Source organism: Poromitra crassiceps, assembly GCF_964638095.1.
Source record: "Poromitra crassiceps genome assembly, chromosome: 12".
In the NCBI taxonomy this organism is placed as follows: Eukaryota; Metazoa; Chordata; class Actinopteri; order Beryciformes; family Melamphaidae; genus Poromitra; species Poromitra crassiceps.
Window position 1 is genome coordinate 35,170,285 of NC_139632.1, and position 23,756 is coordinate 35,194,040.

General features: G+C 44.1%; 1 protein-coding gene across 1 annotated transcript in view; it reads right to left on the reverse strand.

Annotated features, from left to right (window-relative positions):
* Positions 1-293: 293 nt before the first annotated feature.
* The window catches only part of LOC310786192 (disks large homolog 4-like), a 175,953-nt gene continuing 152,490 nt past the window's right edge, over positions 294-23,756 (reverse strand). Inside the window, exons 14-22 of the mRNA XM_083647365.1 lie at positions 18,928-19,110; positions 13,829-13,892; positions 11,884-11,899; positions 9,879-9,929; positions 9,591-9,692; positions 6,086-6,258; positions 3,794-3,903; positions 3,323-3,414; positions 294-1,091 (exon numbers count right to left, since the gene is read on the reverse strand). Of these exons, the coding sequence (XP_083503491.1) occupies positions 985-1,091; positions 3,323-3,414; positions 3,794-3,903; positions 6,086-6,258; positions 9,591-9,692; positions 9,879-9,929; positions 11,884-11,899; positions 13,829-13,892; positions 18,928-19,110 (898 nt within the window). The 3' untranslated portion in view covers positions 294-984. The remainder of the gene's footprint in view (positions 1,092-3,322; positions 3,415-3,793; positions 3,904-6,085; positions 6,259-9,590; positions 9,693-9,878; positions 9,930-11,883; positions 11,900-13,828; positions 13,893-18,927; positions 19,111-23,756) is intronic.

Consider the following 23,756-nt stretch of genomic DNA (forward strand, 5'->3'; position numbering starts at 1 on the left):
TATATATATAAATAAATCTATTTTGATGCAATCTAATTCAGTATTGTAGTTTTGATGTCTGCTGAATTTCTGCTTGTTGTAAGACATATCAATAACAAGCGTCTTGATTATACAAATCCTAAATGGCTAATGATTATTTCTCCGCTACATGTCTAAACAGTCATTTATTGTACTCTAGTTTCATTTTCGCCCCCCGATGCCAAAACGCCTGGGCACAGCTTTAGGCTTTTTCACCTCATATCTACTGTATAGCCACAGACAGTCTAGAGGGAGGGGAGGGGTATGAGAGAGAGACTGAGACATAGAGAGAGAGAGAGAGAGAGAGAGAGAGAGAGACTCTAAACAGGAGTGATGCCATGAGGAAAAATAGACGAGGGGGAGATTTTGTCCCAAAAACATGCTCTTAAAGCTACGGCGTGCAAAAGTCTGCCTCTTGGTGACATTATTATCATTACAAACCCATACATGAATGCATTACCCTTCATTAATATGAAAACAACAACGACAACAACAACAAGAAGAACGTTAAAGAAATCAAATCAGATAATGGTGCATGACGCCTGCATTTGAGCCGCTTCCTTAAACATTAAGGAACTGAGCTGTAGAAAGATCCACCGATAGGCTGCTGGGCAGACATTAGCTCCTCCCACTCCAGGAAGCAGCAGTCCCAGATAGTCCCAGCCTCGTCCCACTGAATGTGCTTGTGTGAGTATGTGTGTGTGTGTGGTGTGTGTGTGTGTGTGTGTGTGTGTGTGTGTGTGTGTGTGTGTGTGTGTGTGTGTGCGTCCACAGTGTGTGTAGGTGTGTGTGAGTGTGTGGAAGCGAGGGACTGAGCAGGCTGATAATAGAAAATTAGCAGTAATGTGAGAAGTGTTGACAAGAGTAAAATGTGTCCGTGGGTGTGTGTGTGTGTGTGTGTGTGTGTGTGCGTTATGTACGTGCTTGCGTGTGTGTGTGTGTGTGTGTGTGTGTGTGTGTGTGTGTTCAGAGCCGCTCCTTGGTGGGTACCCAGATGTAAGGACCAGACTGTTCCTCAATGATCTGCTTCACCTGCGAATACACCTCCTCTAGAGACGAGCCCTGGACTATGGCTAGAGAGAGAGAGAGAGAGAGAGAGAGAGAGGGAGGGAGAGAGAGAGAGAGGGAGGGAGAGAGAGAGGGAGGAAGGAGGGAGAGAGAGAGAGAGAGAGAGAGAAGAGAGAGAGGGAGGAGGGAGAGAGAGACGGAGAGAGAGAGAGCGAGGGAAAAGAGTTATTACCAAGGGGTGCTCGTGACTCCATTCGTGAAGTCAACACGGAAGTGTCTTAAACCTGCATTCTTTTGAATGGCCTGCAGGGGGTGACTCCACTGGCTGTCTGATTGCCTGGAAGTCAATGGGGAAATGACCATACTTCTCTCTTGATTTATGGCGTCAGTAAACACTTTCCTAGTGACGTTATGGCCTCAATCACTAAATTCAAGCATGATGTTCATTTTGTCAATTATGGCCCCGTTTCATCGACGATAGAACAGACTCTGGTTTGGGGTGTGATTGACAGCTGGCCTGTCCAGTGATCTCGCAGCTCGCCGATCAGGGAATAGTAGTGGGCCACGCCGCGGTTCTTCATCACGTCCATATTCACGTCACTTCTGGCTCCAAATAACCAAGATGGCGACGGTGAAAAAATGCCAACCTCGAAGCTTCAGAACGGCAGTCCACAAACCAATAAGTGATGTCACGGCAGCTACGTCCATATTTATTATACTGTCTATGATTATTACCAATTCATTAGCAAAAAGGCAACTATGAGCAAACATCTCCTTTAAAGGTCCTGGCTTCAGAGTGTAGAGTGAACAGATATCCACCTGCCGCCCCATATTTACCTCAGTCACTACTGCCTTTATCTCTGTCTCTCCTCCTCTCTCTCCTCTATCTCTCCCTCTGTCTCCTCTCCCTCCCTCTCCCCCTTTCCCTATCTCACTCTCTCTCTCTCTCCCTCCCTCTCTCTCCCTCTCTCTCCCTCCCTCCCTCTCTTTCTCTCCCTCTATCTCTCCCTCTCTCTCTCTCTCTGCCTGTCAGATGAGGACGCGTCACACTCGGCAGTGTATTTACCCTGGCATGTTTCCAAGCTGTGAAGCAGAAAGTCGAGTGTTTTAAAGTGTGTTTGGGAGGAGGTGTTGACATTGTAGAAGGTGGCTCTGTATTATGTGTCTGTTTGTGTCTCCAGGTAATTGGTGAAATACAGAGTTCAGTAAGTGCGGTGTGTTGTCATGGCTTCGTCATCCTGTGTGTGTGTGCGTGTGTGTGTGTGTGTGTGTGTGTGTGTGTGTGTGCGTGTGTGTGTGTGTGTGTGTGTGTGTGTGTGTGTGTGCGTGTGCGTGTGCGTGTGTGTGTGTGTGCGTGTGTGTGTGTGTGTGTGTGTGTGTGTGTGTGTGTGTGTGCGTGTGCGTGTGTGTGTGTGTGTGACTCGACTCAGTTCTCTGTCTCTATCCGCTATTCTCTTAACTCGGGACTGAGAACCTTTTCCCAGCTTTCGTTGTTAAAACTTGTTGGAAACAATTTGAGAGTTAAAGAAACCCTGCATGGCAGAACCAATCCAGAGTGTTTAGTGATGTTTTCATGCAGAAGTCAAGTTCTCTGCGTGCTACAAAGTGATTCTCTGTGTCTCCAGTGTGTTTCCCTCCAGAGGAGAATGCTGGAAGAACGTCATTTCCACTAACTTGTCGTGGTGCAGGCTTGTTAACGGCCGTTCTCGCCGCCATTCAAGAAACTATTTTTTACAAAAAGTTCCCAGACGACTGGTAGGTGGAGATCTTAGGCCGATTTTTGGCCTATCCAGATTTGTTTTCTTTAAGTCTGAACAGCAACAAAACCGATTTTTGCAACTTGACCCAAACCACATATGGAGGAAGTTTGAAATGCGATTCCCATCTGCTTTCGACGGATGTGTCTTCAGTGCAGAAGCTCTGATCTAATGAGGGTTTCCGACTTCCATGATTGGAATTTGGAAACCCGCAATAGTGTGTGGCTTGCACCTGTGTTTACCCTGCCTTTTCGACACAAAATGGCCCCTGTGAAAAGGGTCTACTGCCCATTGGTTGGAAAGCACCATCATCAGCGTAGTTGTTTACTGACACCTATGTGGTTACCACAGTAACCCATGCAGATAGGGTGGTGGTGTCTGGACACACAAATCCAACTTGACCACTTGCCCAAATCAGATTTGTGGCAGTGCGGACAGTCTTACAAATGTGATTTGGGAAACAAATCAAAAATGTGATTTGAGAAACAAATGGCATCTGCCTGCAGTCTGAACGGAGCCTGAACTAGTGTGAAACTAACCTGTGAAGAACTCTGTGAACTCCTGCTCCAGTTTGAGGGCTCTGTCGTAGGTCTTCCTCCCCTGCTCCTCAGTCAGACGCTTGTTCATCTCTCTGGAGAGACAAACGGGGGGTGAGAAATGAAATGAGAGGACAGAAAACTACAGTCTTTCTGTGAATCTATTCAAATATCCTCCTCAACCTAGAATCCCACAAATGTATGTGATGTTATCTCACTACTATAATAAGGCCAGGGGTTCCACGTGCAGCTCACAATTGCTCAATTGTGCAGAGCAGAGCAGGCTCGCGAGCTGTGCGGAATGCTAGAAATGAGCATGCGTAGTGCACAATAGTTCTAGTTGATATAATTTACAGGATGTTTATGTATTTTACAAGATGTCCATCCCCCCCACCCCCCATTTTCTCCCCAATTGGACTTGAGGTCTATTCTGGGATGCTGTTTCTATTGGGTGATATCAGTCATGTGACTTACTGGATGTTGTTGACGCTGCGTGGTCTAATGAAGATAGCAATGGGATAAAGTCCTGCCAACTGGAGGCGCTTTATAGCATTCCCTGATACATCCAGAATACAGTGTTTTCCCTGAGAGAGAGAGAGAGAGAGAGAGAGACACACACACACAGAGAGACAGAGAGAGAGAGAGAGAGAGAGACAGAGAGAGAGAGAGAGAGAGGGAGAGAGAGAGAGACACACACACACACAGAGAGACAGAGAGAGAGAGATAGAGAGACAGAGAGAGAGAGAGAGAGAGAGACACACACAGAGAGACAGAGAGAGAGATAGAGAGAGACAGACAGAGAGAGAGGCAGAGAGAGAGAGGGAGAGAGAGAGAGAGAGAGAGAGAGAGAGAGAGAGAATGCAGTTAGACAAATAAACTCTAGCTAGGTTTCCATGTAGCTCTTGTGTAAATTCTAAGCAAAGTTTTGAAAAATCAACCAAACAAATTTTGAATCAGGTGTGTTTCCATTAACTCATTGAGTGCCATGGACGAGTATGTTCGTCAATTGGTTTAGTAACGTAGAGTGCCAAGGACGAGTATGTTCGTCAATTGCGTTTTTTGACGGTGGGACGTGCATCAAAGCCAGATCCATCTCCTGTGAAAGTATGGTGGCTGTTGAATGTGTAAAAGCTATTTTAGGGACCCATTAGGTGGCGACAGTGCTCTCCAGATTACAGAAAGGCGAGGAAAAAACAGAGAAGAAGTCGTTGGGGAAACGGAAATCGCATCGCATCCGTATGCATCGATATGCATGAAGCATAACGTTAGCTGTGCCTGCAGCAGCCAATCTGCTGCCACAATTGAGCATCTCCGTGTCCGCTGCGATAGCCCATCCGGATGATTTTGTTATTAGTTGTTATTATTCTCAACTGGAAGCATGGGAGCCGGTGACAAATACACGCGGAACGCTGTAAAAAAGCTGGATGTAGCGGACTTTTCAGTGGAGAGCAAACGCAGCAGAAAGCCCCAGAGACACTCCCATACGGAGGAGGAGTGTGCACTGACCCAGACAGACCCAGACAGCAGGACAGGATTGGCAAACGCAAGCTAGCATATCTGATGCCCACCAGCAGTAAATCAAGACCAGCAAGAAGCTGCAACCAGCAGCACACGCAGGGGCCAGCGCTGCTGGTTGCAGCTAAAAAATATTGTTTTGCCAAACAAAATTCCTTGGTTTTCGCTGTTCTATTGAAGGAAATTATGTTGGAGGTGTGACTACATCAGAAAATATTAGCTTCAGTCAGTGATGTGCATGAAATGTTTAATTTCACAAAAGGCTCATTATGTCAGCTTCTAGAAAAAAACGGCTGCTTTTGGTTAAATCAAGCTATCTTCTCCGGCTGATAACTAAAGAACGGAAAATTATATCAATAAACCTGTTTTTGCTGATGATAGAAGAGAGTCTCCTCGTTCTTTTTGCGTGTTCGGTGTTTACATAGTAATATCACACAATATTCTGTGGGCCTCGAGAAATCACTGAAAACGCTCTGAAACTCTGGCACTGGGAGCGTCCGTTCTCCAAAAGTGGCTGGCACTCAATGAGTTAACGGCAGTGAAGCGAATAAGTAGCCTAGGTTGTGTGTGGGAGGGGTGAGACAAGACCATTATGGAGAGCTTTCCAATGGGTACTGTAATCATTATTACTGTATGTGTGGTGTCCGTTTTTCTTTCTTTATGGTGGTGATGAGTAAACATTACAGCCAATATCACAGGAGACCTACCACACTCTCCATAGATCTGATCAACGAATCGCACAAAACAGTTATGGAGTCATGGTGCAAAAGGCATGACGAGTGAGAGCTTTTGGTGCAACACTTTAGGATCAGAACAAGCTGCCAGCTGTGCAGAGCACAGAGTGCAGCAGCTGATCAGTCATTCTGGGTTTCCATCTCCCATTTTGTGCATTAACTGTTTTTCAAAAATGGCTAAAACCACCTCAAGCCAGCATAAAAACGTTTTTTAAACTTAAAAAAACGTAAACAACTTTTAAACCACCTCAAGCCAGCGTAAAAACTTTTAAACCACCTCAAGCCAGCATAAAAACTTTTCTTTCTTTCTTATTTTCAAATTTTACCGTTTCATCAACCTCTTGTAATGTGATCCTTCAAAATGCACATCAAAATGTGTTGATGGAAACAGGAATAATAACAACTGAACTAAAATGCTCTCTACCTCCTCCCAACACCTCTTCCATCACTCTGACTCTTCTCATATTTGTACAGGTATATGTTCCCTCTCTCCTCTCCTCCTCTCAGTCTGTCTCACCTTGTCAGCGACCTCTTTCACAGACTGGATGCTGGTGCCGTATAGGTGGTTGTTGTACTGCCCGGCCTCGATGAACTTGTGTTCCTGGATCTCTCTCTCCATGTGCTCTCTGGACGCCATGAAGTGGTAATCTCTGCCGTCCACCTCGTAGTCTCGCCGCGGCCGCGTCGTGTCTGAGGGGAGTACACGCACACGCGCACACACACACACACACACACACACACACACACACACACACACACACACACACACACACACACACACACATCTTTGTTTAAAACATAGTTTGCTTGCCAAACTCCAAACAAATTGAAGAACTGTACAGTGGGTTTACAAGTTTGATTGGAATTCCAGTTTTACTCAGCACAAACTGATTAAATGTACAAACACACATCCAGACGATAGAAAGACAAACATCTGAAAACCCAATAGTACAGACAGACCTTTTTCATGGAATTGTGTTGCTAGGGAACAGTTTCGCTTATGTCCTGTCAGTTATTGTACTATGCAGCAAACACTGCAACAGGAAGTAAGCTGGGGGACATTTACAATGTTTAAGTAGTCAAGTTGAAAGCGTCTAGAGACACATCCGTGTCCCTGCTCTCTTCTCAATCACTTTCTATAGACACATCCGTGTCCCTGCTCTCTTCTCAATCACTTTCTATTAGGGGTGTCACGATACACTCAGTTCACGATACGATACGTATCACGATACTGGGTTCACGATAACGATACGATACGATACGATTTTAACAATATTTTTTTAAACTTGAATAATGACAATATATGACTGGAAAAGTAGTATTTTATTTGAAATGCACAAATACAAAACATGCTGTTGTGGGAAATTGTTATTACAATAACAACTAGAAAAAACATGAGATTGGAGATAAGGCTTATCTTGAAATAGAATGAGTTACACCGTCACTTAGATTTACTTTGAACTAAAAGGTTTCTCAGCAGTATAAATTCTCATTATGCATCTTCAGTTTTTCTTCAAACTCAAACAAGAAGACTTTTCTTAGTCTATTTTTTATGCATCTTCAGTTTTTCCTGTCAAGTAAACAGTTTTGCCAGAAACTCAATTGAATGGTTCCTCTCCTGTATAACTTCTCATGTGTCTCTTCAGAGACTTGTTCAACTGAACTACTTTCCACACATTGAACTTCAACAAACAAAGACGTTTCTTTGTCTATTTTTGGAAAAAAAAAAAAAAAAAAAAAAAAAAAAAAAAAAAAAAATTCACGATATGAGATTTCATCTCAACGATACATATCGTGACGTTTTACTATCGCGAAATTTCGTGGGACGATATATTGTGACACCCCTACTTTCTATAGATACATCCATGTCCCTGCTCTCTTCTCAATCACTTTCTATAGACACATCCGTGTCCCTGCTCTCTTCTCAATCACTTTCTATAGATACATCAGTGTCCCAGCTCTCTTCTCAATCACTTTCTATAGATACATCCATGTCCCAGCTCTCTTCTCAATCACTTTCTATAGATACATCAGTGTCCCAGCTCTCTTCTCAATCACTTTCTATAGATACATCCATGTCCCTGCTCTCTTCTCAATCACTTTCTATAGACACATCCGTGTCCCTGCTCTCTTCTCAATCACTTTCTATAGATACATCAGTGTCCCAGCTCTCTTCTCAATCACTTTCTATAGACACATCCGTGTCCCTGCTCTCTTCTCAATCACTTTCTATAGACACATCAGTGTCCCAGCTCTCTTCTCAATCACTTTCTATAGACACATCCGTGTCCCTGCTCTCTTCTCAATCACTTTCTATAGATACATCCGTGTCCCTGCTCTCTCCTCCATCACTTTCTATAGATACATCAGTGTCCCAGCTCTCTCCTCAATCACTTTCTATAGATACATCCTTGTCCCAGCTCTCTTCTCAATCACTTTCTATAGACACATCCGTGTCCCAGCTCTCTCCTCAATCACTTTCTATAGATACATCAGTGTCCCAGCTCTCTCCTCCATCACTTTCTATAGACACATCCGTGTCCCTGCTCTCTTCTCAATCACTTTCTATAGATACATCAGTGTCCCAGCTCTCTCCTCAATCACTTTCTATAGATACATCAGTGTCCCAGCTCTCTCCTCAATCACTTTCTATAGATACATCAGTGTCCCAGCTCTCTCCTCCATCACTTTCTATAGACACATCCGTGTCCCAGCTCTCTCCTCAATCACTTTCTATAGATACATCAGTGTCCCAGCTCTCTCCTCCATCACTTTCTATAGACACATCCGTGTCCCTGCTCTCTTCTCAATCACTTTCTATAGATACATCAGTGTCCCAGCTCTCTTCTCAATCACTTTCTATAGATACATCCGTGTCCCAGCTCTCTTCTCAATCACTTTCTATAGACACATCCGTGTCCCTGCTCTCTTCTCAATCACTTTCTATAGATACATCAGTGTCCCAGCTCTCTTCTCAATCACTTTCTATAGATACATCCGTGTCCCTGCTCTCTTCTCAATCACTTTCTATAGATACATCAGTGTCCCAGCTCTCTTCTCAATCACTTTCTATAGACACATCCGTGTCCCTGCTCTCTTCTCAATCACTTTCTATAGACACATCAGTGTCCCAGCTCTCTTCTCAATCACTTTCTATAGACACATCCGTGTCCCTGCTCTCTTCTCAATCACTTTCTATAGACACATCAGTGTCCCAGCTCTCTTCGCAATCACTTTCTATAGATACATCAGTGTCCCAGCTCTCTCCTCAATCACTTTCTATAGATACATCAGTGTCCCAGCTCTCTCCTCCATCACTTTCTATAGACACATCCGTGTCCCTGCTCTCTTCTCAATCACTTTCTATAGACACATCCGTGTCCCAGCTCTCTTCTCAATCACTTTCTATAGATACATCCGTGTCCCAGCTCTCTTCTCAATCACTTTCTATAGATACATCCGTGTCCCAGCTCTCTTCTCAATCACTTTCTATAGACACATCCGTGTCCCAGCTCTCTTCTCCATCACTTTCTATAGACACATCCGTGTCCCAGCTCTCTTCTCAATCACTTTCTATAGATACATCCATGTCCCTGCTCTCTTCTCAATCACTTTCTATAGATACATCCGTGTCCCAGCTCTCTTCTCAATCACTTTCTATAGATACATCCGTGTCCCTGCTCTCTTCTCAATCACTTTCTATAGATACATCCGTGTCCCAGCTCTCTTCTCAATCACTTTCTTGCAAATTGGGTACGGGAAACGTCTTCTATGGCCAAAGATCTTCAAGGCTTTGAAATTTGAGGAAGAAAATGACTTCCTAGATTGATTCAAATTTAGGCTTTGATCTTTTTTTTCCATTTGTAATAATTCAGGCCAAAATGGTGGATTTGCTCTGTGCTGAGGTTGCAATGAGGAACAAACAGCCTTTGAGCCTTCAGTTCTGAGCCATGTTTGTCCCTGTGGAGACAAGACACTCACGTGGGACACAGTGTTTGTCCCTGTGGAGACAAGACACTCACGTGGGACACAGGAGCCAAACTTGTCAGGGAACTCCGAGATGAGGTCATCATTGATCCGGTCCTTCATTGGTCCAAGTATGATGACCGGCCGCGTGTAACTCACTGGATGACCACACGCACGCACACACACACACGCACGCACACGCACACACACACACACACAGACACACACACACACATCTGGGTTAAGGGTATACTTCTCACACTGTAGCCATGAGTTTATTTATTTATTTATTTATTTATTTATTTATTTATTTATTTATTTATTTATTTATTTATGCCACTGACCTTCCTGCTGCGTGACTGGCTGGTAGGTCAGGAAGATCTCCTCCTGGCCAGCTGATTGGATAGACAGAGGTGACGGAAAGGTTCAGAGGCACAGTGGGCGGGATTTACAGTAGTGATCACAAAACACACACAAATCCCAACGTGTGCACATTCACAACACTGTGACACTGTGTTCAGACTGAGCAAGTCTGTCCAGTAACACGGCTCAAATCATCTGAACTGGAAGCTAAACCAATATGATTTCAATACTTCTGGAATGGACTTCTGGAAAGGAAGAATGGAGAGGCTGACAGAGGTAGCTCGCACAGGACACACACACACACACACACACACACACACTGACTGAGGGTTGGAAATAAAATGAGAACAGAGAGACAGAGAGAGAGAGAGAAAGAGAGAGAGAGAGAGAGAGACACACACACACACACACACACAAGGGGAGGCGGGGTCTAGACTTACAGGAACTATTCTCACTATCGCTTGTGCCAGAGGTTACCAGCTCTGGAAGGACAAGACAGGGCAGGGTCAGCAACACACACACACACACACACACACACACACACACACACACACACACACACACACACACACACACACACACACACACACACACACACACACACACACACACACACACACACACACACACACACCACTATAATGAGAAGCAGCAGAGCATGTGGCAGCCAGCAGCAGACCTGGAGTCAGTTGTGACTGTTATCATTTGGAAAGTGGTTGAAAAATGAAGCTCTGCACACTGGATAAATAATACTGTATAAACTATAGACCTTATTCGCTAACCCTGGACAGCACCATATCATTGACATACCGTCCTGCAGCTGACAACTAGTAACAGCCTTATTGTCGTTTCTGTTCCATTACAAAATAGTGATGGTGATGACAGCAATAAAAACCCCAGAGTTGTTGTTTGTATGCTGCCGTTAATGCCTGTAATAATAAACAAAAGAAAAAAACGAGGTGAACAGACTTTGCTGTGAGGAGCTGTCAGAAAGTTTCACCTGTCTCTCCCAACTATCCACACATCTCCTGTGCTGCTGACGTATCCTCCGTCTCGCTCCCTTCACGTCTGTGGACGGTAGAGATAGAAACAAACCACGGGGACTTTATTGCTGTCATCACTACAGCCGTGTGTAACGCAGGTCACCATCCGAACACAACAGGAATGATACAGCTAACGCTAACGGCGGCTAGCTTCCTATAAACGCTGCTCCACATAGGTTGTCACTTGAGAGCTGCAGCGCTATGTCAAGAACATGGCGGCGGTGGGCGTGCCCTTACGTGAGTTACGTCAGGCTGTGTGTGTGTGTGTGTGTGTGTGTGTGTGTGTGTGTGTGAGTGAGTGAGTGAGTGAGTGAGTGTGTGTGTGTGTGTGTGTGTGTGTGTGTGTGTGTGTGTGTGTGTGTGTGTGTATGGTGTTTTCTACTGCATTGCTCACTGTCAACAAGTCAAAAGTTACAAAATCAACAGTGAGCTCGTACCGTTTTTAGCCATCAACCTGGAAGTTGTTGTAAGCTCAAAACCTTGGAATACAGCTCACAAAGACAGAGTTTCAAATTGACTGTTGCTCCACCCCCTCTGCCGATCTGGGCAGAGTTATAGACTAGCGCATATATGCTTCCTCTGATACATGTGGAGTCACCAGCCCCTTCTTTTCACCTGACAGCGAGGAGTTGGGGGATCCGTCCCCCCCTGTTGGTAGGCAGGGAATGTACCGCTGCACCAGCCGAACCCAGATGATTTGTTGACAGTATGCAATGCATTAAAAAACACCAGCTTTATGCTTTAACACTTGATGTGATGCAATGTTTCATCCCTCAGGCAGGGGGCGCTGTGCTGCAGTTTGTGTTGACATTTTGAACCGGCTCAAAGTCAATACACACTGGCCCTATGGAATCCATCCACACAGGTCAGCCAGGTCTGCCACCAGCTGCAGTTACACATATAGACCAGCAGGTGTCACTGATGTACTGCACAGAATACCTACCTTTATCTTCCTGATCCTACAGAGAGGGAGAGAGAGAGAGAGAGAGAGAGAGAGAGCATTAATCATCATAAGCATGATGATCACAACATTATCTTAGCTGTAATCAGCAGTAGTCCTATTTAGAAACCTCATGGGTTCTCTATTCTTATCCTTCTCCTTTCTTTCTTTACACACACACACACACACACACACACACACACACACACACACACACACACACACACACACACACACACACACACACACACACACACACACACACAATGAGCAATGTGATATTTTTTAATTATCAGCTCTCCAACATGCAGAGTTGGTGATTCACACAGTGTGATGAAAACAGAGAGACAGAGAGAGACAGAGAGAGAGACAGAGAGAGAGACAGAGAGAGAGAGAGAGAGAGAGAGAGAGAGCGAGGGAGAGAGAGAGAGAGAGCTGACACAACACAGCAGTGGTATGAATAGCTTGTGTTAGCCTGGTGTCACCACACACGGTGTGTGAAGTGTGATTAAAGCGGTGCGTCAGCGCCTCTCATCTCAGAGGAACTTTCCAGATCACGAGTGAGTGAGTCAACTCTGTTCAGAGCTAATAGCCTCCACGTACACTTGATCTCCTCAGTGATTGAAATATGTTTGTGCTCTGTATCCCCTGAGGCAGCTGTTGTAGAGCACAAAGAAGATACACCACAGTGTGCCAATGTATTAGATGTTTGTACAACTAACTGGGGATTGACTTCAGATCTATCTTGTCTCTGATGATGATGCTGTTTGTCCTGGCCTGCTGTGACACACTATCGGGTTGCCCTGATCATTCACAGAGAAGCACACACACACACACACACACACACACACACACACACACACACACACACACACACACACACACACACACACACACACACACACACACACACACACACACAGTTCTCCTTCCTTTCAGCAGCTTGGCTGGCTCCCTCTTGAGGCCAGGGCGGTTCAGCTGCAGCTCAGTATGGTCCACAATATCTGTATTAACAAGGCCCCCGAGTATCTCAACAATCTTTTTCAAAGGAGTGGTGACACTCATGCTCACCAAACTAGAGGCAGTATGGCACATCTCTGCCTGCCCAGGTTCAAAACCAACATGGGCAAATAAATGTGCTTTTAGGTATAGTGGAGCTGTCAACTGGAACATGCTCGCCCTCCCCATCAAGACTATTCTACCAGTCAGCTCTCTTTTCAGATCATGGTCAAATCCTGCCTCTTAGAAAATGTCACAGCCTAGATGCACTTATGTCTCGGTACTCCTTTATTTACAGTATTTGATAGTATTTGATAGTATTTTATGTATCTTATTACTTTGAGTATTGTTTTAGTATTTCAGCATTGTATAGTAGCTTGTCGTTTCTATAGTTTTATCATTCTCTGTACCTGTGCCTGTTCCTTGTTGTTTTGTATTGTCTGTTCAAGACCAAGCACCACAACGGAAACAAGTCTTTGACTTTATTGTGTTTTTGATCCTTGATGGTGTTTCCGAGATGCATGTCCTCTGTTCCATGTGTTCTTTGTGACCAAACATCAAATACAATCAATCAATCAATCAATCAATCAATCAATCAATCAATCAATCAATCTTGGTTTCTGAGGAAGAACGCAATCACACATTTTGGAGTCGTCATGAGAAAATAAACAGAGTAATGAGACAAATTCCTGCTCGCAGGGAGCAAGAGGTAATGTTGTTACTATTGAACTAAGTATAATAACTAGAAGAGGTAATGTTGTTACTTTTGAAATAAGTATAGCAACTAATGAACTACCTATGTGAGCACTGAGCAGTGAACCCAACACTGGTTAAGATGGTGATGATGACCAGTGTTAGCGTTAGTGTTAGCGTTAGTGTTAGCGTTAGTGTTAGCGTTATTGTTAGCATTAGTGTTAGCGTTAGTGTTAGGGGTCAGGCTGCTACTCACCGATCTGTCCTGAGACCTGGTCACTCTGACTGTCTTTAGCCTCGACCTCTCCTTCTTCTCTGCCCTGAGAGACAGACAGGAGGGACACAGGGGAAAGCACATTAAAGACATTGGCGACAGTTGTCCCCTGTGTCAGAGACTGTTGCACAGCTGTAGGGAAGTTCATAGAGGACGCCGAGCAGCTGAGGATGGCGAGTTCTGCCTCCGGCTGTAGGGTTGTTTCATAGGCCTTAGAGTGACTTCTGTGATTTTGTGACATCACAAAGTTATACTCATTTGATTTGCCTGCTTATAGCGCCGCCCCGCCAACTGAATGTGGAAGAGCAAACCCTGTTGTCCGTAGCATAGCTGTAGCATAGCTGTAGCATAGCTGTACCACAGCTGTAGCATAGCTGTAGCACAGCTGTAGCATAGCTGTAGCATAGCTGTAGCACAGCTGTAGCATAGCTGTAGCATAGCTGTAGCACAGCTGTAGCATAGCTGTACCACAGCTGTAGCATAGCTGTAGCATAGCTGTACCACAGCTGTAGCATAGCTGTAGCATAGCTGTAGCACAGCTGTAGCATAGCTGTAGCACAGCTGTAGCATAGCTGTAGCACAGCTGTAGCACAGCTGTACTGTAGCACAGCTGTAGCATAGCTGTAGCATAGCTGTAGCACAGCTGTGTAGAATGGAAAAATGTACAGAAAACAATCAACTGCAACAAAGATGGATCTATCCCAACAGATCATCTTATCAGAGGCTCCGCCCCCTCAAAACAGCGCATAGTTAATTAGGGGAGAGACAGAGTGGATAGAGACGTCCCACAGAGGCTGGATTTGAGTTCGTTTTTTGCAACAGAATTCATAACCTTGTTTTAAAGATCCGTGAGACATAAAGAGCTAAAAATAACCTTGTTTTAAAGATCCATGAGACATAAACAGCTAAAAATAACCTTGTTTTAAAGATCCATGAGACATCAAAAGCCAATAAAGGCAAGCTGAAAGAGCAATAGGAGGAGGAGGAGGAGGAGGAGGAGCGGAGAGAGAGAGGAGGCCTGTAGAAACAATGCCCGCGGCTATCGCAATAAATATGACCTGTGGCTGCCTCATATACACACTCCCCATACACACATCTCTGTCTCTGTGTGTCTGTCCCCATACACACATCTCTGTCTCTGTGTGTGTCCGTCCCCATACACACATCTCTGTCTCTGTGTGTGTCCGTCATACTTGGACTTGACTGACCACAACATAGCTGACGTCATACTAGAAGTTGACTGACGTCAACACAGGTTATGCATGTGTGGCCTTCTGCTTGAAATTTGGTCTGGAGACCTCACTTCAATCATGAGAGGCCAGTTGGTAGGATTTAACAAACTTTATTTAGCAATGGGCATGCATGGCAAGTACTTTGGCGCATGACTCCATTGGCCAGTGGCGCTGCTCTTGAGGCGAGAGGAGGGCATCTGCATAGGCTAGGATAGGGGATCCCCCAAAAGGAATACAGGCAATGGGAAGATTGATTTGAGACTGAGGGAGAGTTCCAGAGAGCTGGCGGAGGTCTGGAGAGTGTTAGCGTGGCCCCAGACTGCACTGGGACGCATTCACGCATTTAACAGAGTAAGCTAGCTGTGTGTACACTGCCTCACCTTAATGCAAATCTGCATGACTTGCATCTTATTAACTGCTTAGTGTTTTAACTGTTTGAAGCAGTGTTGGGCAAGTTACTTTCAAAATGTAATATACTAGCGTGTGTGTTACAAAGCTTTTGCGTCAACACCAATTCAATGGACGCCACCAGGGCTGATCCAGGGCTTCGGATCCACCCAGCTCCCTGGAGGTATCTCTGGATGACATTTCAGTGATGTCATCATCACCGTGTCGATGACTTTTTCATCTTTACTTGTTATAGTGAGGTACTGGGGGAAAAATATATATTTTGATGCTGAAAAAGCCAGTAGCTGTTTCAGTATAGCTTTTATTAAACTGAGGTTTCCCCCGCGCTGTAGCTAGTTAAGGTGGAATGTTTCCTTCTTCCTTCAAGCCACGAGTTGATGCCGTGTGAATCATTCAGCCCACCTTAAATGTAGTTAAGGTGGAATGTTTCCTTCTTTCTTCATGCCGCGAGTTGATGCCGTGTGAAAAATTCAGCCCACCTTAAATATAGCACGAATGACAACTTTGCCCAGTTTCACTCGTTTTATTGGCTCCACATGCACACACACACTGACACACACAAAACACCCCTTGGAGAAGTATGGGAACGCCGTTCCCCCGCGTTCTACAGGCACTACACCTATGCTAAGCGGGGACGAGAGATGAGAGTTATGACACCACCAGTGATGTCATACCTCCAATGCCAGCCAAGCTATAAGGTTCGCACAAGAACAAGGTACGCTCAAGAATGTGGTTCTCCAGGAACAGTGTTCAAGGCTTCAAGACTTAACACAGCACAGTTTGAGATCCAATGGGCAAACGTAAGCTCCATGCCAGAGATGGAGATGATTGGGATCCTGATGCCTACAGGAGTCAGATACGGAAGAAGACCCAGGAGTACGATCAGTAGAAAATCATCTGCCTCATACTTGTATACACAGACATGATTCACTGTAGGTCCTTTACATATTAGATGTGTGAAGAAACCTTACGTGGAGTTAAAACATTTAATCAAGAAAGAAATGCATCGTTCTTAGATCTTAGATTTGGCTTGGTCTCAGGGCTGTCAATCACACTGAGATAAAAAATAATGTCAAAAATATGGGGGTTTCTGCAGGACATACAACTGTGAATTCTCCCTCTGAAGCTTCTCTTAAGTCTGGAAGCATCAAAAACTGTAATAATTTAAATGTAAGGATAAATCGACATGCTTTTGTTAGCCTGAAACTGTGGGACCACTTGTCATACTGTAGCTACTCAAATCTTTTCACGTCCAAAAAAACAAGAGCACACAGCCAAAACATCACATTATGTGCCTCTATCCAAAAAGCCATTTTGTTGCTCATTGCATTAGGACTTTATTTTTGGATGTATCTCCCCATTAAAAGCTGCACTATGCCATTTTTGAAAGGTAGCCAGAGGTCAACGATTGAATTTTGAGGACTTCAATATGGAGAAATCATGTAATGTGCCGTAAACTGCAGACAGCATGCGGTCCAGACGGTCTGTAATGTGACGTAAATGTGACTGACATAAAATGTATAATACAAATTATGTCAGTGCAGGGGCCTTGATTTTTTACATTGTGTTACTTCCTGCATTTTCAACACAAAATGGCTGCTTGAGGTGGGATGTGAAATAGGCGCATAATGGCATTCAACCGCTCAACTCTGAGAACCCCCCTGCTGGTTGGGGGGTGCCATTGTTGACTGCACGTCGTGTTGACTGCACGTCGTGCTCCCGCGTCCGTGGAGCGCCGGCGCCTCGGAGGAGAGGCAAAGACCCATCATACCCACCACCAGAACATCATACTCACCACCACGTCATCTGGGCACACAGGCTGAATCTACAGTATCTAAGGGCGGGTTCACACCAGCCTTGTTTAGTCCGGTCTATCGGACCTTTCCCCTTTAGTACGGTCCATAGGGTCGGTGTGAACGCTCCTACTCGAAATCTGGTGCGGACTAAAAACCGCGCTCTGGTTCGCCTGTGAGAGGTGGTCTCGGTCCGCTCTCAAGCGAACTCTGGAGCGGCCCATTTCTGGTGTGAACCCCACCCGGACTAGTCAGAGGAAGCACGTGATTTTTTGTGTTGATTTTTTGGGTTATTTCCTGTTTTGGAATCTACCGCGGAAGAAGAAGCTGCTTGCTAGCTGTAGCAGTTAGCTAGCTTATCTCGTCTCGTTACCAGCGACATCACAAACAGACAAAAATAACTAGTGACAGGGGACAAACGTGGAGTCTGCAATGTTTACTGTTCTATTGACATATAATTGTCTAAATAAACAGACATAAATTGACTGGTTAAACGACGTGCGTCCATCTTTATTTTCTGACATGGAGTAACTGTGTGTCGCATAGTGACACGTCATCAACAATGGCCGATGGCCTCAACGTAAACTGGACACAGAGTCAGGAGGAAGTCAGTATGGCCAATAACAGAACCATATTTCTGCCCACGTGACTTTGGGTTGTGTGGACAGGACTAGTGGATTTTGGCCTTGTGAACGCAAACCGAACCAGCTGAAAAACGAAACAATGTATCATCCTCTTCTCTGGCCCGAACCAAGGACCTGGACTTTCTGGTGTGAACCCGCCAAAGTTAGGGCTGATTCAGGCCAAAGAAAAGTCTGGCACAATACAGATTGAAGGCTCACAATATACCTGCAAACAGCCAAGCTGACATGAAAACAGAGCAGGAGCATTTCAAATAATCACTTTCAAAGGAAAAAGGTGGCCCAGAGGAACATCCTTTAGTTTAGATACACCACATAACACCAGCTCACCTCTGAAGGCTTTACAACCAGACAATACCTTCACACAAAACCTCGCAAATAAGTTCTCTTCATTTCTCCTCTCCTCTCTCTCCTCTCTCCCTCGTCTCTACTCCTCTCCTTTCTTCTCCCCTCCTCACTTCTCCTCTCCTCTCCTCTCCTCTCCTCTCCTCTCCTCTCCTCTCCTCTCCTCTCCTCTCCTCTCCTCTCCTCTCTCCTCTTCCTCGTCTCTTCTCCTCTCCTCTCTCCTCTCCTCTCCTCTCCTCTCCTCTCTCTCCTCTCTCCCTCGTCTCTTCTCCTCTCCTTTCTTCTCCCCTCCTCACTTCTCTTCTCCTCTCCTCTGTTCTCCTCTCTTCTTTTCTTTTCTCCCCTCTTCTCTTCTCCTCTCTTCTCTTCTCCTCTCTATTCCTCCATTCCAGATCAAACCCATTATTTCAAAGCAAGCACCAGTGGTTCTTTTGCTTTGTGAAGGTTCCAGCAGGGACCATGTAGAGCCCAGAGGATGGTTAGATACTAGTTAAGGCAGATGTATGGTTAACTGCGGCGTGCCTGGTGTTGGCATTGGCATAAAATCTACCTATCTACCACCACCAATGCTTACTTCAAAACAATCAATGGCAGACACATGATCCAAAACAAAGAAAGAAAAGAATTGCAGTTTTGTGAATGAAATGAGAATGAACTCTGACCTCCTGCGGCTGGGGATGACCCCCACCTCGGGCCGTTGTGGGGGCGGCGGGCTGAGGTGACGGGCGGACCACCACTCCTCTTCACCAGCACTGCTCACGTGGAGGATGTCTCCAAAAGCAAACGCCAGCGCCTGACTGGGGGCGCTCAGGTCCGACACAAGGCCGTCATAGTCAAACAACGCTCTGCGGGCAGAGAGACACACACATAAACACACACATTATTATTATTATTATTATTATTATTATTATTATCATCATCATATTATCATTAAGTGTTGTATTTTATGTTTCAGTTATAAATTACATATTATGATTAGTCGTATGAATAGTATGAATAAATAAAGCACTGAGAGGATGATATGTTGTTTCCCTTCCTTTCTTTATCTCTCCCAGTAGACCACCCAAATCTGTGTTTTTTTATTTTACTGTACATCCCATAAACATGGCGCTAATGGCGTTAGCATTGTCCATTCACATACTGTTTAACGTTAGCATTTGAGCTAACCCTATTGTAACAAACTATATCCAGGAAGCACATTGCACATGCAACATTACTAATCTGATTAATACTGTATCACGTATTTGGGTGATGTACCCCATCAAATTGCTGTAGTGGGCTCTTTTAAAGCGAGAGCAAAGTTGCTGGTGTCAGCAAACTAGTAGCTATAATTGGGAGTGATGGTGTTACAGTAGGCTACTGGTGGAAGTGCACAGTCGCAATCTGGCCCTTTGGTAGCGAGGATTCTTTTGTGTGGCCCTCTCTATCATCAAAGTTGCCCATCCCTGCCATAGATGGATAGATGGAAAGATGGAAAGATGGATAGATGGATATATGGATATATGGATAGATAAATAGATAAATAGATAGATGGATAGATAAATAGATAGATAGATAGATAGATAGATAGATAGATAGATAGATAGATAAATAGATAAATAGATAAATAGATAGATAGGTAGGTAGATTAGATAGGTAGATAGATAGATGGATAGATAGATAGATAGATAGTTAGATAGATAGATAGGTAGATAGATAGATAGGTAGGTAGATAGGTAGATAGATAGATAGATATATAGATAGATAGATAGATAGATAGGTGGATAGATAGGTAGGTAGGTAGGTACAGTAGATAGATAGATAGATAGATAGATATGGCAAATATTGCAATATCCGATATAAAAAATCGGCCCAAGCCTAGAGTTGTGTGTGTGTGTGTGTGTGTGTGTATGTGCATCTTCGTTTGTATTTATTTGTTGTATGTCTGCATATGTGAGCATTTGTGTGTGTGTGTGTGTGTGTGTGTGTAAGTATAGTCTGTGTGTCTGTGTGTGTGTATGTGACAACGGTGATCTGTCTACGTGACCACAGACTTCCTAACCAGCCCATAGGGAAAAGACCTGGGAAAGTAGGTCAACAATATGTATGTGTGTGTCAGTGTGTGTGTGTGTGTGTGTGTGTGTGTGTGTGTGTGTGTGCGCGTGCGTGCGTGCGCTCGTGCGTGTGTGAAGGAACTAGAGCTGAATTAACTGCCGTCCCCTAAAGTCCCTGCTGCCTTCATCAATAAAACAGAGACAGAAAGAGAGAAACAGAAGAAACGATAGAGAGAGATAGACTTGACTGAGGGGAGAGAGAGCCACGCCAAAAGAGTGCACGGCATCAGGAAAGACAGCAGCTTATGTTTTAATGATGTGATATTAAAGTTGTTCAAGTCAGACTTCCACACAGCAGCACATGATAATGTTAGCATCACGCTACACGGGGCTCACACCAGCTCTCTCTCTGTGGACTACAGAGGTAGCCTAATTAGAGAAACACACTCATGGCCTGTTCAAATCCCCAGGCTGGTTGGGAGGCAGTTGGGCAAGGCACTCGAAACTCCAGTCAGCAGGAGGAGACTCTGATTAGATTAGATTAGATTAGATTAGATTAAAGAGACTTCAAAGAGCCCCATGTGGAAAAGGGGAAATTGCTGCAGCAAGTAGTGACCAGAAACATCAAATGTATTCTAGTATTCTAGGACTTGGCCATATTAAGCATCAAATATATTAATGAAAATGTGCAACAACAAAAAAGTATTGCTTCCAGCAAGAACAGGATTATGTAAAATAGCGGCAGTACGTAGTATGAAAAAGCACAGCATATTTAGGAGATTGAGACCTGAGAGAATTTGAGACTTGTGCATTTTTAAAAGATGGAAAACACTTAAAAACACAGCTGTCAGACGTGAGTATGTATTATGTGTAAACCTCATTTCCGCCCATGGAGAAACATGAGCAGCTTCCACAGTGAAAACCACTCCAGAGTCAGACATAAGGCCTAGCATTCACATCCCTAACCCAGGGATTCTATCCCATAACCCTAACCCTAACCATAACCCTAACCCTAACCCTAAGCAAGCTTGCACAGTGACCGTGCTGCACCTGCACCTGTGGACAGACATGTAATACAGGAAGGACAAGGCTAAATCGATCATCTGTCTCAGATCACAGTACGTGAGAACCTCTGAAAGCTTCAACAGGAACACATCTAATTGCTAAAGAACACATGCTCACACTTGACATAGGTCTTATTCCAGTGTGTTACTGTAACCTGTTTGCTAAGCTAATGGAATGGTAGTCTAAGTACACCTTACTACTGTGTTAGTACTGTATTAGTACTGTGTTAGTACAGCCAGTTGCCTAGTACTACTGTCCAAAATGTATGACAAATTAACCACTTCTCTGTTGAAGTATTTCAACAGTATTAATTAGGGTAATACAATATTGTAAGGTAGTTGCTGAACTCACACACTTAATTACTGCAGTTTCTACAATAATAACACCGGCCATTCATTTCTCAATGCCACTGGATATCTTTCTACCAATGCTGTTTCAAGTTTGCTCATTGTTTTACACTGATCTACATCTTTCTATACAGTGTACCATGCTTTTCCAAACTTTCCCTCAAGCAATTGGAAAACATGAGCTCTGATAAGAGTTGATAGCCATAAGCTTTTTGATACATTATAACACTTCACAAGTAATATCTAAACTGTGATGGTAGAGATAGATCTGGACTCTGTTTGAATGGGAATCTACATGGTGTTTACCCTGCTCCCAGTACATCCTACTGTACTATCCACTTAGCGCTAAGTGGATCTCTATGCTAGTGGTGATGCATGTAATTACAATACTAAGCTATATAGAGTGTACTTGAAATATGACCAAGGCATCCAATGGAGTGGTGAGAAGAGGAGAGGAGAGGAGAGGAGGTGAAGACAGGACGAGAAGTGTGGAGAGGAGAGAAACACACACACACACACACACACACACACACACACACACGCACACGAAAACATACAGCAGCCCAGGGCACCATGCACCCCCAATCTGTCATACAGCGACAGTCTCAGCTCAGCCAATCAGCTGCTGGTCTGAAAGCTTGCTTGTTAGTAGCTTCATGCCCATTGGTTATTATAATCCAGATACATGAAGTATATGTTTGATTTATTGTGTGGGCGGTCTGGGGGCTTATTATTTTCTTCATTATTATCTGACTCAAAGCAATGCTGTGTCTTCCCATTGAGATCCAGCATGTACAGCATGCATTAAACTAATTAACCGAAAGAACGTTAAACTAATTACCCGAACGAACATTAAACTAATTAACCTAAAGGGGCTTTTATGACAATTACCTGCAACGAGCCAATTTCCTGCCTTGTTTAATCTACATGCAGTCATGACATTTTTGTACAAGCATGCATGCTCTGTCCGACATGCTATTTTGAGTTTGTTCCGTGATTTAAGTTGGATTTGTTTTTGTTCTGTCCCTAAAGGTCACAACTGAATCTGTATTCAGCTCTGCCTTAACTCACTGCAAAATCATTTAAATCTGAACGAGCCGGTCTCTCTGCTGAGCCTAAACTTACATCTTGTGGCTGCCTCAAAAGGCCGTCGTCTTTGCTTTGTTCAGATCAAAATAGATTTGGCCTATGAGGCTGCTGCCTTGATATTGGACCATTAATATGAAAAAAATCGTTATGAATTTGTTCTCCTATGTGACTTTGTATATTGTTGTACATTGTTTGTCTGCATTTTTGTGTGTGTCTTGGCCAGGTCTCCGTGAAGAGATTTTTTTTTATCTCATTACCTGGATAAACAAATGCTAAATCAATCAACTACAAATAAAAAAATATGTCACTATAAAGAAGACATTTTGACTTTTGTGTCATACCTAGTGAAAGACATTTTCATTGCTGTCGATCAATGCTCTGTATCACTGGTGAGCGAAAACATGCGGGCAGATTGTATCCCCCCCCCCTCCCCAGAAATAAAATAAAACACTCCAGTCAGCTGTGGGTACAGTCTTAAATTATGCTATTAAGAATTATGACCATGGGTGACTACTTATCAAAGTGAAGAAAACGCACACCATAAATTATCAGTGAGGTGCTGGTCACTGGCAAAAATCCATGGAAAAATATGAAAGCGCACACTGTGGCTCAGATGCAAAGATGTAATAGACAGACAACGTTTGGGCCTGGTGGTCTTTATGTAGATGACTTGACAAAGGCCACCAGGTCCAAATGTTGTCTGTCTATTCAATCTTTGCATCTGAGCCAGAGTGTGAGGTCTCATCTTCTTCATGGCTGACTACTTCACATTTGAACAAAGGTGATGGCAAGCAGCAGCAATGTCATGTTTCTTCATTATACGGCAGTGTTTTAATGTGGCATCTACCCAGTAGGTGATTCCAGCTTTTAAAGAATTATGGATCCATTGCTATTCCACCTCATAAACCCTGAAATAGCTGCACTGATATACAGTACACCCTAAGAATAAAAATGAAA